At 32.5% G+C, this 16,269-nt stretch overlaps 2 protein-coding genes across 2 annotated transcripts; one reads left to right on the forward strand and one right to left on the reverse strand.

Moving 5' to 3' along the window:
- Positions 1–539: 539 nt before the first annotated feature.
- On the forward strand, positions 540–1,849 carry LOC115990174. Its single transcript, XM_031114026.1, has 2 exons — positions 540–1,158; positions 1,539–1,849. The coding sequence occupies exons 1-2, from the start codon at positions 540–542 to the stop codon at positions 1,847–1,849; spliced, it is 930 nt and encodes a 309-aa protein (XP_030969886.1).
- Positions 1,850–5,222: 3,373 nt separating this feature from the next.
- On the reverse strand, positions 5,223–14,630 carry LOC115990175 (proline-rich receptor-like protein kinase PERK1). The gene is made up of 7 exons (XM_031114028.1): positions 14,246–14,630; positions 13,581–13,667; positions 13,408–13,478; positions 11,409–11,485; positions 11,093–11,225; positions 9,844–9,969; positions 5,223–5,453 (listed from the first exon to the last, which is right to left on the reverse strand). Exons 1-7 carry the CDS (start codon positions 14,628–14,630, stop codon positions 5,223–5,225), a joined length of 1,110 nt encoding a protein of 369 aa, XP_030969888.1.
- Positions 14,631–16,269: the final 1,639 nt, after the last annotated feature.

Here is a 16,269-nt window from a genome sequence, read left to right on the forward strand (position 1 = left end):
AGGAGAGAGTGCTGTGAAGGTGAACGGTCTCCAGGAAGGCGAACGGTTGCCGATTTGAAGGAAGGTGAACGGTCGCCGATTTGAAGGAAGGCGAACAGTCGTTGGGAAGGCGAAGGGTCGCCGGTTCGAAGGAATGCGAAGGGTCACCGGGAAGTTAAATGGTCGCAGATTCAAAGGGTTTTCGTCACTAATACTATCCATAGTAATACCTACAGTGACGAAATATTTCGTCACTAAAAATTTCAACTTTTAGTGACGAAATATTTCGTCACTATAGATTAATTAAATTCGCGCCAAAATTTCCCTCTACTGGCACCCATTTTTCAGATCACAATAGTGAAGAAATTTATTTTTCGTCACTAAATGTTATAATTTTTTTCATTATTAGTGACGAAATTCATATTTCGTCACTAAAGCTGTATTTTTAGTGACAAAAAATATTTCCTCACTAATTTTCATCACTAAAAATACATTTTGTTGTAGTGAAAAGAGAGAGAGAGAGAGAGAGAGAGAGAGAGAGAGAGAGAAATTACAGAATCATGTTGGGGATCATAGCTCAAAGAAAATGTGAAGCTTTGTTAAACCAGAGACAAAGTATTCAAACAATTATAAACAACCAATCAGATATTGAGAAAAGGGAATATCGAACTCGTTTGAATGCATCACTGGATTGTATTTGTTTTCTACAACGGCAAGGATTAGCATTTCATGGCCATGATGAATTTAAAGACTCCAATAATCAAGGAAATTTTCTTGAATTATTATGGTTTCTTGCAAAGCACAATGAAGAAATTAATAAGGCAATCCTCGAAAATGCTCCTGAAAATCATCAAATGACCTCTCCTGATATCCAAAAAGAAATAGCAAATGTTGCAGCCATTGAGACAATAAATGCTATTATTAAAGATATTGGAGACTCATTATTTGCTATTATAGTCGATGAATCATGTGATATGTCTACTAAAGAACAATTGGCAATTGCTTTGCATTGTGTAGACAAATTGGGACATGTGAATGAGCACTTTTTAGGCATTACACATGTTAATAATACAACAGCAGTGACACTAAAGAGTGCAATTAAGGAAATATTTAATAAACATAGCTTAAGCATTAGTAGATTACGGGGACAAGGCTACAACAGGGCAAGCAACATGCAAGGTGAGTTAAATGGACTAAAAACTCTTATTTTGAAAGATAATCTGTCTGCCTATTATGTCCATTGCTTTGCACATCAGCTTCAACTAACATTAGTTGCAGTAGCAAAAAATCACATCCAGATTGCAAGCTTTTTTAACTTGGTTGCAAAGGTATTCAATATTGTGGAACATCATGCAAACGTCGTGATATTCTTCATGAAAAACGTAGTGCTAAAGTTATAGAAGCACTAAAAAATAATGAAATTTCAACTGGTCGTGGCTTGAAACTAGAAATGAGTCTAAAATGACCTAGAGATACACGTTGGAGTTCTCATTATGGTGCACTTGTTAATCTTATTCACATGTTTTCTTTTGTAATTGATGTGATTGAAACTATTATAGAAGATGGTTTAGATTCTAATCAGAGGACAGAAGCAAATATCTTAATTGGTTTACTCCAAACATTTGAATTCGTGTTTAGTTTACATTTGATGAAAGGTGTGCTTAGCACAAGTAATGAATTGTCACAGACATTACAACGAAAAGATCAAGATATTGTGAATGCTCTGAAGTTGGTTGATATTTCAAAGCAACGTTTACAGGTCATGAGAGATGATGGGTGGAACTCTTTGCTAGAGGAGGTTTTTGCATTTTGTGCAAAAAATAATATTGATGTCTCTAATATGGATGATTTATATCAACCTTGGCCATGACAAAAAGCTCAAAACATGAAAAATTCACATCATTATCAAGTGGAGCCTTTTTATATTGTTATAGATATGCAACTTCAGGAACTTAATAGTTGTTTTGAAAATTATGAATTATTACTTTGTGTTGCATGTTTGAACCCAGATAACTTATTTTCTGCATTCAACAAGGAGAAATTGATTCAGCTTGCTCAGCTTTATCCAAGTGATTTTTCAACAGTTCAAGTTTCTTTCTTGGATAACTAACTTAAGACATACATCCATGACATGTGGTCAAGTAAAGAGTTTTTAGCACTTAAGGGAATTGGACAGATTGCTGAAAAGATGGTAGAAATGAAAGAGGGTGTTTCATATCCATTGGTTTACTCATTGGTGACCTTGGCATTCATCTTATCAGTTGCAACAGCTACTGTTGAAAGAGCTTTTTCAACAATGAACATAATTAAAAATCGATTACACAATCAAATAAAAGATCAGTGGATGAATGATTGCTTAGTCACATATATTGAAAAAGATATATTCAAGACTATTGAGTGTGAAGAAACCAAGCAGCAGTTTCAAAGTATGAAAAACCGTCGAAGGCAATTGAGTAAATTAAGCTAGGTGTGAAAAAATAAATTAAAGTTTACATGTTATGTTAGATTCTGTATAACAATTACATTTGCATATGGTTGTTCATTTATTTTGTTATTAATATTGATTAATTTTTTTAGATTAAATTTTTAGTTTCAATCTTGTCTTTTAATCCTTCCCCACCTGACTTAAATTTCTGGCTCTATCACTTCTTTTGTCTGATGGGTAAAGAAGAGCAAGGAACCAAAAATGCCCATAGTCCATAGTAAAAGCCGCGAGTGTTAACAATGCCTTTGCATGCCATGAATGCTTTGATTCAAGTATTGACATTGATGTTTTCTCTGTAGTTTCCTCACCCAGCTGAGGCTTGCATGCCATCTGACATTTACGTAATTGTTATTATGAAGAATGCTAAAGTAGCTATATAGCCAAATGATCGCATCATCTTAAGTCCTTATTCATGCACATCAAAACAAAAATGATATCTTCATGTTTTTTTTTTTTTTTTAAGTACCCTTCTGATAGGCCAAGAATGTATTGACCCATTGTGATGAATTAATCAATTAATTAGCCAAGTTAATTAATTAATTCAATTTGCATGAAATACGCATGGTAGCACAAAAAAATCACCAACTAAATTAATATGCAGCGAAAAATAAAGTTGACACGGTAATTTGTTTGCGAATGGGGAAAACCTCCAAGGCAAAAACTCCACTGGGTGATTTTAAGGTCACCACTCCCGAGAATCCACTATTATCACAACAAGCGGTTACAAGTAAAGGAATCTCAATACCTTATACTAACCTACAGTTGAACTCTTACCCCAATACCCAATTGGACTTGTTATGTAGTGACAATCTCTCATTTTCAATGCACGGCTCCCAGTACGTGACTAACCAATCGATGCACGAATCAAAGTACGTGACTAACCACCAACTTGAGAAGAATGTTGGCTGCAAAGTTCTTCAATTTATCTACATGATGAAGATCACAAAACTCTTTGGTTACAAAACTCTACCAGCGTACAAACGCAGCAGCTTTTTGAAGAGAAAGATGAATTAAGGCAAATTGTCTCCGATCACAATATGCTTGTGAAAAACCTTTGCATTAAGTTGCACTCACTTGCACTCACTTGCATCCATTGTGACGGCTCTTAAAATAATCCTTATATATGTTTAGAGTTGTGAGAAAAGAAAGCCTAAACATGTATACACGGATTAGAGTAAAATCAGAACTGAAAATCTGATTTTCTTAAATCTCGGTAGATAGGGTATCTATCGAGCAACTGTCGAGTATCAGGCAAAAGCTACCTTTTAAACCTTGATAGATGCTATCTGTCGAGTTAACTGTCGAGCTTTAAAATTTAGCACTTCCTCACTTGATTCTTGGACAAATTTGCATGGCTTTAACACTTGGACTTGAACTCTTGTTCCTTAAAGTATTAAACATATCCTAGATCTACCCAATTACAATTAAAGTGCATTTTGTCAAAGGATTAGTCAATTCTAAATTGACATATGTTCCTAACATGATTCACATATGTCCTAACACCTTCCCAAGGGGCGTCATGTGGCGGTGTCCACACTAGGTTTGAATAGAACAAATTATACTTGGCCTAAAAATTCTAGCATGTTCTTTAGGTGATGTTAGACCATGTAAAATAATCACGTAAGGACAGTGTGACACTACCAGTTAATAGCAAGAGAAACATGACTGTCAATCCGGATCAGGGACGGAGTAACTAGTAACTCTTAGACAATGGAGGGCAATACTCTCCTCCAATATTTTCAAAGAAAATAATAGTGTGTGTGTATATATATATATATATATATAGAGAGAGAGAGAGAGAGAGAGAGAGAGAGAGAGGGAGGTATTAATTTTAGTGTTATAAAAAAAAGTATTAATCTTAGTAATTTTATTCTATAAAAATTACATCTTCCCCCCCCCCATAATCTTTAATTATTTTCAAAATAATGCTACAATCACAAATTTTTCTACAATAATTTTTTTCAAACTGTTGAGCTAGCAAATTCTTATTAGTTTTCATTTGAATCTATCGCTTACATTACTTTTTTACATAACAATAACTACTAACCATATTAGCAATTTATAAAAACATTTGTAACTCTAGCATTTTCCTCATTTTAAAGGCTATAAAAATAATAATAAATCTAAAATCTATAACAAAATATACAAGTCCAAAAAAATTAGCTGATCAACAAAAATTGCCAATAGCTAAAATATAATAATAAAAAAGTTAAGCAAAATCAACCAAATTTATCCAAAACAAATGGCCCAACTTTTTAAAAAATTTTAAACAAAATAATTTTGTCATTATCCAACAGTTCACGCTAAAATAAACCCTAAGTGGCTAAACAGCAAATTAAAAGGCTAAAACCTCCATACATTGCCAGAAACAAAACTGCCCCTAATTCTAAGTCCTAACTCCGTACCTAATCCAGATCATAATACACATAACATAAGGATTCCATCCCTTGCTTCAACTCTGCATGCAGTAATTCTTTTTCTTATAAGAGAAATCCAACTATAAAGATTTTATTCATACATAAACTATATCCAAAAACAAAAAGAAGAGAACGTGGACACATACAATATCTGCTAACAATCATGGATGCTCGATTAAAAGTGCAACTCTAAAAATTGACCAAATTATAAGTGAATGGATAGTCCATCTTGGTCATTATAAAAATCACTTATTTAAAACTTTGTGTGGATTTGACAGTTTTCATTTTCCATCTCAAGAAAAAAATTTCACTCTGCATGGCCCTATCCCGAGTATTCCCCTTCAACGTGCAGTCTGCAGAGCAGACACATAATTTGTACTAGGTTCGCTTTGCTCATTAGTGTCTTCCTTGTGGTCTTCCTGTAACAATTTATTGTATTTCTTCAAGTCCTCATTACGTTGGTTGGTATCATAATTCTTGCTCCCATAGGAACCAAATTCTCCACTGTCCCCAGGTTTGATTCCCCCATTTAGATATTCTAGAGAAAGATTTCCTTCCAAAGCTCGAACTATCTGTGTTTTACCATCATAAAGAATGATATCTGTTTCAAAATCAATGTAGGCTTTGAAAGTCAAATTGGAGCATCAAAATTCATTTTCTGTACTGGAGATTCTGAAGGTTAAATGGCAATTCAATAAACCTGCCAAAGCTATGCATATATGATATATATTGAAAAAAAAAACTTAATTAGATTAAATATTGTTATAAATATCAAGGCTCAAGGTCTGGTTCCGTTGTAGTTGGTTTAGATTCAATGTTCTAGGACCTACTTGTAACGCGATTGAGGAAACTAACCTTTGGTTTAGTATACGATTAGGTTAGGATTAATCTCTCTATAAATACTCCCAATTGGCTCATTGTAACAAATACTTCAAGATGGTATAGATGTTGCCATTCATGGTCTTTCTGCTATGTATGGAGGTCGTCATGCTAAACCATATTAATTTTAATTTGCTTTTGTTTTCTCTTTGAATCTCCTCTCTTTATACATACTAATATGGTACAAACTTATGGTTCAATAGTTTTAACATGGCAACAAAGTTATATCCTAACTTCAAATCTTCTATGGTATTAGAGTCAATTCCCATATCTAGTTCCCCAAATTGGTTGCAAACTCATTTACACACCTCACCTAGACACTCTTTAGCCAATGTCTTCCAATTCCCACCATGATATCCTCCATCAATCTTTTCCAGCAAACATTGTCACTCTCCTCTGGTTGTCGTCCTTTGAACACTGTTCGTTACTAATAGCCGGAATCACCAGTGGCTATCTGCCATTCTCCAGCCACTTCCTCTATTGGTGTCCCCACAAACTATTGGCGTAGCCATCAGCCATCATAGCTGCCCCTTGCTCATAGTAGTCGTCTTTTGACCTCCATCTGTTGTTAATTGTCATCGTTCCACTATACATAGTGCTCCCTATCTAATCCTTCATAGTCACGTCTTTGTTCACAATTCCATATGACAAACTTAAGGAGTTTTCAAGGTTCCACCATAAGTTTGAGAGTGGATGTCAATGATGTTGAGGCAAAAAGCTCAAATCCATTGTAATTAATCTGGATTCAATGTACTAGGACCTACTTGTGTTGCAAGTAAAATAATCTTTTTTTTATTATTTTTTTTTATTATTATTTTTTATAAATACGATAGAATAATCTAAATCATACTTATAGTAAAATTATTTGAAATGCAAGGAAAGCAACCATGTGTTGTGTGCGTGGTTGTGTGTGTATATATATACCGAATGGTTCATTATAACGTACAATTTGTTAGGTTCATATTTCTATGTAATTGGCATATCTTATGACAAAATGCAATTTACTTGTTTATTATCTGTCATTGTTTTCCATATGGTGTGCATAACATGTTTGTTAAGTGCTTTTAAGAAAGATTGGTATGAAGCCAATCAAAACAGTCAATCCTAGTTCGTTGTATAGTTTCTCTGGACTAGTTGTTTTTAGATAGGCTAGTGTATTTGAATATGGTTTCATTCATTGTATTCAAGTTATTATTGTATTGGGCTTACTTTTGTACTTGAGGTTTTGTCATGGATTGACAAATGGGAAGATTGTTAGGGTCATGTGTTTTGGTATTGTCATCTATGCCAAATTATGTGTCTTTTATTGAGTTTTGATGTGTCTTAAAGTTGCAATTAAAGATCAAGTTGAAGACACAAAGTTTGCTTAAGAAAAATTCAAGAAAAACACTTTTTCAGTACTTTTTAAGCATGTACCTCAATAGCAGCTTGATACCTCTCGATAGAAGCTGAAACTTACTGTCTTCTCGATAACAGCTTAATAGATCAAGATTTTATTCTCGATAGAAATCTCGATAGATCAAGCTTAATTTGTAGATCAGCAAAAATCAGCAACTCGAAAAAGCATATAACTTATTCGTTTAAAGCCCAAATTGAGATCCATTTGAACCGGTATTTAAAGGATATCATAAGCCATCTATTAGAGGGTTTTTAAGAGAGAGAAACACTCCATTTATGTAGCTAGAGTTTTGTAACCAAGTTTTCTCTATTTCACCAAACCAAAGAATTTCAAAGTAGATCTGAAGATTTCATTGATAAAGAAGCTGAAGTCATAGCAACCACCACAAACTTGCTACTATGAGGAAAACTTTCAAGAGGTTCTTGAAGTCAGTTGGAGGTTCCAAGTGTGATTGTGGGTGGAGAGTTCATATATTGAAGAGTTCAGAGGTTCTAAAGCGAAAGAGGTTTCTGCTGTAAGTTCATTTACTAGGATTGTTGAGTTTAGGGACAAAGGTTTTGTAATAAATCTGAAACTTCTCTTTATTATAGTGGATTACTTTTTGGGAAAGTTTGTCCCCAAGTTCTTTACTGTGAAACTAATTTGTTTCATTGGTTTTCTTGAGTCATCATATCTTGTTTTATTTACTATTCTGCTGTGCATGATTTTGACATTATATTAATGTTTGTTTGTTTAACCAAGAATTATTCATAATATATCTAATTAACAACTTGAGTTTAAAACTTATTAATTCTATCAACCAAAGTCTAAATTTCCCAACACAATTTAAGGCAATAAAAATAAGCTACTTAAGTCTAGGGTTGTAAATGAACCAAGCCATTCATAATCAACTCGAGCTCAGCTCAATAAAAAGCTCGTTCATGTTTGTTTGTTTATAAACAAGCCAAACTTGAGCCTTAGTTTTAGGCTTGTTTAGTAAACAAACTGAGCCCAAGCAAAACTATTTGTTCATGAACAAGCAAGCGAGCTATAAGACTCAATACAAAACAAGTCAAGTATAAACTCATTTATAGGCTTATTATGTGTTTTTAACTCACTACACATATCCTAATAATAAAATGTCTCATATTGGATCACTACCCTTTACCTTAAATTTTCACTTCCCTCTAAATTGATCAAGCACCACTTTAGACTTTAGTTACCTTTTTAAAAAAATTTATAAGTGGGCCACATATGCTCCTTCCTTATCCATTATCTAACGTAAAGTTATAAAACATGTTAATCCTTTCTCATTTACAATAGTTATAAATAGTCTTTTTCTAGTTCTTTATCATCTAATGTGGATGTAAAAATTATATTTTAAACAATTGATGAAGCTATAGACAATAAATGATGAATGGATGAATTTAATTTTGTCAAGTTGCAATATGAACAATGGCTAATCATAGGTTGGACTAGAAACATGATAAAATGAGTATGCTATTTTCTTATTTTTGTTTACTTGATTTTGGGAATGAACCAAGCCATTCATAAATAACTCAAGCTCGGCTCGATAAAAAGCTTGTTCATGTTTGTTTGTTTATAAACAAGCCAAACTTGAGCCTTAGTTTTAGGCTTGTTTAGTAAACAAGCTGAGCCCAAGCAAAACTATTTGTTCATGAACAAGCTCGCGAGTTATAGGGCTCGATACAAAACAAGTCAAGTATAAACTCATTTATAGGCTTGATATGTGTTTTCTAACTCATTACACATATCTTAATAATAAAATGTCTCATATTGGACCACTACACTTTACCTTAATTTTTCACTTCCCTCTAAATTGATCAAGCACCACTTTAGACTTAGTTACCTTTAAAAAAAAAATTATAAGTGGGCCACATATGGTCCTTCCTTATCCATTATCTAATGTAAAGTTATAAAACATGTTAATCATTTCTCATTCACAATAGTTATAAACAAGTCTTTTTCTAGTTCTTTATCATCTAATGTGGATGTAAAAATTATATTTTAAACAATTGATGAAGCTATAGACAATAAAGGATGAATGGATGAATTTAATTTTGGAAGTTGCAATATGAACAATGGCTAATCATAGGTCGGACTAGAAGCATGATAAAATGAGTATGCTACTTTCTTATTTTTGTTTACTTGATTTTGGGAGATTTAAGCATATAAGATAATTTTGTTGGATCTCAAGCTCAAAATCTTGATTTGAGCTCAAGTCTGAGCTTGATATTAAGCTCAAGCTTGGCTTGACTAATGAATCAAGCCAAGCCAAGTCAAGCTCAAGCTTTTTGGCTTTTTCTCAAGTTCAAGCTCAAGCCAAGCTTGAGCTTTTTAATTTTACCGACGAGGCAAGCTTGAACATGCACTACTCGGCAAACTCAACTCATTTACAGCCCTACTTAAGTCTTTCCAGTTTCCACTATAAACGTAGGCTATTAGGTTAAATCACATTAAGTTTTACATACTTCTGCTTCCTCTTTCTCTTTATATAAATTCTAATAAAATACCTTCTTTTTTTTTCTTTTTTTTTTAAGCATGGATATAAATTTCTAGACATGATGATGGGCTTTACAGTTCATAGACAGAAAATATCAAGGAGGCTTATCTATAATTTTTTATTTTATTGATTAGACAAAGAGAACCTAAATTGTTTCAGCATTAGAAATTGGTAGAATTACCTGACTCATTTTTGGCCTATTCGAGGCTGAATTACGCACGCAAGCAGCAGCACAGGCAAATATACTTGGATCAATAAGAGCATGAAAGTTGCCATTTTCCAAAGCTTGCTTGACCAAAGGCTTCGCCTAAAATTGCATTACAGCAAATGTTATTTTTCCCATGTCGCTAAAGCCTTGCTATTAAGAATTCTCCAACCTTTAATAAGGTAAGAAAAATATAGAAGTTATGACAGCCTAAACTACATAAGGATACCCGTAGAATTTCCTTGTGTTTAAATTTAGAACACTTTATTAAAAATGAAAATTCTTAGTTTACAACAAAGAACAAATAACATGTGTAAATAACATCTCAAATATAATTCGTTGGTGGGCATCCATAAGGGTTGGCTGCATCCAAAAAGGATGGGATTTAACCCGAGTGCCCTGCCTGAGGGTTGATATAACCTAGTTAACTCCTATTTTTGTTTACCAAAAACAATAAAAAAATCTCCAACGCATATATGAAAGGATATATATCAACTATCATATATATATATATATATATATATATATATATATTAAACATTTCCACACAACAAATTACTATACAACTATTTGTAGTTGGTAACCTATACTCTTTCCATGATCAGTTCTTTGAAGAGCCATATTTGCTGTTAAATTATGGGCCAATAATTTTCTGATCACAAAGAGGCTTGCAAGATCCACGATACAAATGCACACATGCACGCATACATATTACATACAAACAACCCAATATTTGTTGTTTAATTATGAGCCAATGAATTTTTTTCACAAAGAGATATACAAGTGGGGAGTGAGGGAACCCTCAAACAGGCAAGCAAGAAATATGCACTCATGCATGCATGAAAGAATAATAACCCCCATCCACCATCAAAGATTTATGAATTCCAAATAAAATGATTTAAAATTTTAAAAATATTATAAATTTTACTACAAAAACTTTACAAATTGACATCGTAATAAATATTATGTGCTAAATCAACAATATAATAAATAAATTTCTTCAATATTTTTTAGTATTATCTTAAAAGTTTATATATATATATATATATATAATTATTGTAACAGCGAATTCCCCCGCCACCCCCCACCCAAAAAAAAAAAAAAAGCAGAGTACGTTCTATGATGATATAATGTCATCCGCAAATATATATATATATATATATATATATATATATATATATGGAACTATATATTAAGGCCTATTGCTTAAAATTGGTATACACACCCACTGATACAAGAGTTCAGTATCACGCTTAGGTACTCGTCCAGTAATCAATTCCAAAAGTACAACCCCAAAGGAGAAGATATCTGCTTTATCAGTGAGCTTTTCACTTCTAAGATACGCTGGATCCAGGTAACTGCATTTGAATACAAAATTATTACAAAGACGTATAATAACAACTAATACAAAAGTTTAAAAGGAAACGCCGTAGCCAAGCCGTCATTGCATTTTAGCATTTGTTTTACTGCTTCAAAACTAGACTTTAATTGGGGCCACACCTCAGCTTTATCTAAAGAACGCAGAGAAATAATGGACTTACCCCCAAGTTCCCTTTACGGCAGTGGAGACATAACTTTTAGTATCTGATGAAAACTTAGCGAGCCCAAAATCTGCAACCTGAACAAAAGATCCAAGTATATTTTTGATTTATGGTATAATAGAATGTTGCGTAGCAGGGCATGGCTTGAATTGCCACAAGCCGCTAAGTCAATTAGAGCATCTCCAACATGCAAAAAATAAAAACTAGCTCCAACAACCTCTCCAAAATGCAAAAAATAAAAATAAAAATAAAAATAACAATAAAATAAAATAATTAGAGTAGTTGCAGTCACTCTCTTTGTGTGGAGAGCCTTGTCGTTTCTTTAAACAAATTTAACGGAATAAATATTGAAACACCTATTTTTTTTATTCAGTTTTTTTTTTCTTCACTCTCTCTGTATCACTGACTGAGCTCTTCGCTCTCTCCCTCTCTCTTCGTCATTGTATGTCGAGGCTATAGGCTGAGAACATGGACAATCTTGGCAAAGTAGTGGAGGTAGACGACGAGGGGGTGTTGTGAGCTGCAGCCGTGAGTGAGTTAATGAACATGTGCGCCCAATTGAACCTATCGATGCAGGCTAAGAGCCAAGAGAAAGGCATGGCAGCTGGAGGTGGCTTGATCTCTTCTCTCTCTATCGAACTCAAAGCTACTAAACCATCTCTCTCCTCTTTGTTGAACCCGAAACCACCCACCCAGTACCATCTTTCTTTTCTCTCTCTCTAGCTTAAGATTTGGGTTTCTTTAAAACTAAATTTTTGGGTATTGTTGGATGATAAAATTTAAGCAAAAGAAATTGGATCCTGTTGGTTGATAAAAATCTGAGCAAAAGAGATTTGAATGTTGTAGATGGATGAAAATGGAGAAGAGTTTTGGGTATTTGTTGGTTGATATAATGTATCCAATTTTGGAAAAATAATAATAAAATATAATGAAGAAATAATATTTAAATGATGATAGAAAATGATAAAAAGTCTGTTAGAAAATATATTTAAAAAAATAACTAGGCAAAATGCAAAAATAACTTTTCACTCTCCAAATAGTGTAAATATTTGAAAAAACTGCTTGATTAAGTATTACAGTCGTGGGCGAGTTGATGTGACTGAATTCTACTCCTCAAGCAAAGCTATCCCTTAATTAGACATGTGCTAAATGTTTTAAGAATGTGAATAATTGTTGAAAGAAGTTTGTTAGACATGTTAAATAAATGTTGTGGTAGTTGTTACTTCTTATTTATTTTTTATAATTATAAATTTACTTTGTAATGTTCATGTCAAGTGTATAAATTGTACATATTTCTATGAATAGTATTTAATATTGTATACTATTCATGCAAATATGTACAATCTTGTACACATTTGTTTAATCTACAATGTAAAGTGTACATAAACAATAAATGTAAAAAAAAAAACAATTAATTTACATGGTAATAGCATATTTACCAAAAAATAGTTTCCTGATTTTTTTTTTTTAAAAAATAATGCTAGAAGTACAAACTATTTACAAAAATTTTAAATGACTAAATATAGCTAAGATATTAGAACTAATATTTAATTACAAGTTTTAAAAATAAATAAATAAAAATAAAAAATCTGAATCATACATCATCTCCTTACATCAATGGATGTGAGTGTTGCTAGGCAGGCAATGGGTAAGTCACCCGAGATTCAGAAAGAGAGGGAGTCGCTTACCCTCTGCAAACTTAGCTTATTGTTGTTAATAAGAATCAGTTTTTAAGATTCTTATTGAGGTTGAGAATTCTCTTCCTCTTTACCGCCACTTGCTCTCTCTTTCTTGTAGCTTTTCAATTTCCCATACATCAATGGCAACTTGTTTCGCTCATTTTGAGCTAAAACTATTCCCTACGGATCTAAATCTATATATTTGAAAATTTGATCACAAATATAGATGGAGTAACGAGTCAAAAATACACATATCTCACACAAGTATACGTATTTGAAACTTCATAAAGAATCATGTCAATTCTCTTATGAAACCCTACCTTCACGACAAACTTATCATCAAGAAGAATATTTGCTGCCTTTATGTCACGATGTTTGATTTGAGGATGACCTAATTAAAGACACATTTAGCTCAGAATAAAGTAAACATATAACCGAGAAATAATATTAAAGTTTTTAATGTAAAGATACATAGTACATAAAGGAAACTCACAATCTTCATGCAGATATGCCAAGCCATTCGCAGAGCCTAGAGCAATTTTCATTCTAGTTGGCCAATCTATAATTGGTTTCTCCTTTCCTTCAATTAGTGATAGAATTATGATTTCATCTTTGGGAGCCAAATCATTATAAGTCCAACATTCTTTTAATTAAAAAATTAGTGTTGTCAAAAAATTAAAAATTAAAACCTCAAACACTTAAACAAAATGGGCAACAAGTCTATTCACCGTCATTAGTCCAGGGTTTAGCCTATTATAAATACTTACAGGTTTCTTGTAGTTCAGTTGTTATACTTGTACAATACACATGTACTAAGGCAAACCATTATACATTTTTAACAGTTTAATATGTAGTTTTTCAAACTTTCACACGGATTGTATTGTGCAATTAGTTCTTCAATTTGATATGTTGATAACAGTCTTTTGTCTTGATATCTTAATGAAATGGAAATTATAGATTTGCATTATACTCGCAAGGTAAATCTTACATTATAGATTAAGCAAGGTGTACAACTAAGAATTTTTCTCAATGAAATGTTATCATGTTCCCAGTCAAAAGAGAAAAAGGCATGAACTATAAACAACTATCTCAACAAAGGAAAAGAAAATTCCAAATTATTTAGATGAAACAATAAAATTTAATCACTGAAGGACTTACCATGTAGATGCAAATGCAAGGTACAATTCGGGACAAACTCATAAACAAGTATTTTACGTTCCTCAGAACTGCAGTATCCACCCAGTGACACAAGGTTTTTGTGATGGACATGACTAATGATCTCAACTTCTGCCATAAATTCTTTCTCCCCCTGTTTACTGTCTAATCTCAGCTGCTTGATTGCAACCTTTTTCCCTTCTGGAAGGACTCCTTTATGGACAGAACCATAGCCACCTTCACCAAGGAAGTTGATTTTGGAGAAACAATCAGTTGCTTTGGCTAGTTCTTCGTATGAAAATGTATATAGGGAACCAGAATTACTAAAAGGTCCACCGGATATTGCCGATTGAAGAATATGTTGCCACTCGTCATCTGGAGAAACCATGATTAAAAAAAAAAAGTTGGCATGGGTCACTGGAAAATTAATTAAAAGATTGGCATCATCTAGAAAATTGAATAATTATATAATGTGTTCCATGAGTTCGGTGGTAGTGGCACAACCAAAACATAATGACGAAGAAGCGGCTGTTTCATAAGAATACATATGCTATATGAGCCAAGTATTAAAATTAAATTAAAGATTGACATCAGATATTTGAAAGATTAGAAAGATAAGGATCAGATATTTCAAGCGATGAAGATCAAGTTAAAAAGTTTCTAATTGATATAGAACATGCAATAAGGTTTTTTTTTTTTTTTTTTTGGTTTAGTGTCATACTTTTCCCTTAAAAGAAAATTAAAAAAAATTGGATAAGTTTGTTTTGAAAACATGGATTAGTAGTAGAGTATTTTATTTTATAGACATTTTAAATGGAATTAGAAATATATTTTTACCGGGTTGTTTTTAAGTTTTTTTTCCTATTAAATCTAAAATTTATAAGTATTTTTAAACCACATAAAAGTTCAGTCCAAAGAGAAAAATCCTCTCATATATAGTATAGATAAACATTCATTTTCATTTTTATCATTGCTATTATATTTATAGCCATTCATGGTATGATTTTAATATAATTAGTCTTCTCTAAAAGGAAAATACATAATTTTTTTGGAAAATTTTAAATTACTTTTTTTTATTCTTTAATATTTTTAAATCCAGAAGATCTCACACACACATGTACACACAAATATTATTTTCTCATATATGTGAAAATTCATTAATTCAATTTTATATAATTCAAGAAAACCATTTTATTTCTTTAAGTTAGGCGTAATTATCCTTTAATTATATTAATCATAATTAATTTTGTTTTAACTTTTAAATCAAGCTTTTTTTTCTCAATAAATTAAAATTTTCACAGAGATTATAAAAATAATTTTAGAAGTTATAAAATGTATACAAATCCAATAATTTTATATAAATTTAATTATATATATATCACTTTTATAAGCCTTAGCATATACCAAGTAATATAAAACTCTAGCTCACCACCATAAATCAACAGGAGATAATTTAGAGTATGTGAATAATGCTGTGGAGGTCTAGTGATCCTGCAAGATTTATGGACTTCAACTACAGGTATATTCTGATCTACCTGTGAATTTACATTCTCTTTATCTTCTTCACCCCTTTTGATCCGCTCCATGAACTAAACCTCAGAAAATCTCTCATTAAAAATTGTAACAATATTATTTCGGGTCAGGTCATAAGCTGGATCAAACACAACTAGGTTTTACAAAGCCCAACACACAGCAACCCAGCAAAAGAAACACACCATCCCAACGGACACAAAAATCCAGCAAAAGAAGAATAAAAGAAGAGGAAGAGAAATACCCAACCACCAACCCAGCGCCACCCAACCACCACCACCAATGCAACCCATGTCAACAATTGATAATCCACCACAAAATTGACCCAAAATCAATAGAAAATCAAACCAAACCATCATAAATTAAACCCAACTTAAAATCAAGCCAAAGCCACCGGATCTGCCGCCGTTGCTACCACTAGATCTACATTGATGTTGCTGCCACAGATCTACCCTGCTGCTACCCAAATTTGCTGAGTTTATATGAGAGAGGAGGGG

The sequence above is a fragment of the Quercus lobata genome, chromosome 5 (genome assembly GCF_001633185.2).
Source record: "Quercus lobata isolate SW786 chromosome 5, ValleyOak3.0 Primary Assembly, whole genome shotgun sequence".
NCBI lineage: Eukaryota > Viridiplantae > Streptophyta > Magnoliopsida > Fagales > Fagaceae > Quercus > Quercus lobata.

Bases quoted from the DNA above. Each gene is read 5' to 3' on its own strand.
- LOC115990174 (XM_031114026.1), top strand. From the start codon at position 540: ATGTTGGGGATCATAGCTCAAAGAAAATGTGAAGCTTTGTTAAACCAG. The intron at 1,159-1,538 runs GTGAGTTAAATG...AAACTATTATAG, and splicing joins CAGGGCAAGCAACATGCAAG to AAGATGGTTTAGATTCTAAT.
- LOC115990175 (XM_031114028.1), bottom strand. From the start codon at position 14,630: ATGGTTTCTCCAGATGACGAGTGGCAACATATTCTTCAATCGGCAATA. The intron at 13,479-13,580 runs GTGAGTTTCCTT...GTCTTTAATTAG, and splicing joins GGCATATCTGCATGAAGATT to GTCATCCTCAAATCAAACAT. The intron at 11,486-13,407 runs GTAGGGTTTCAT...TCTTTTGTTCAG, and splicing joins ATGATAAGTTTGTCGTGAAG to GTTGCAGATTTTGGGCTCGC.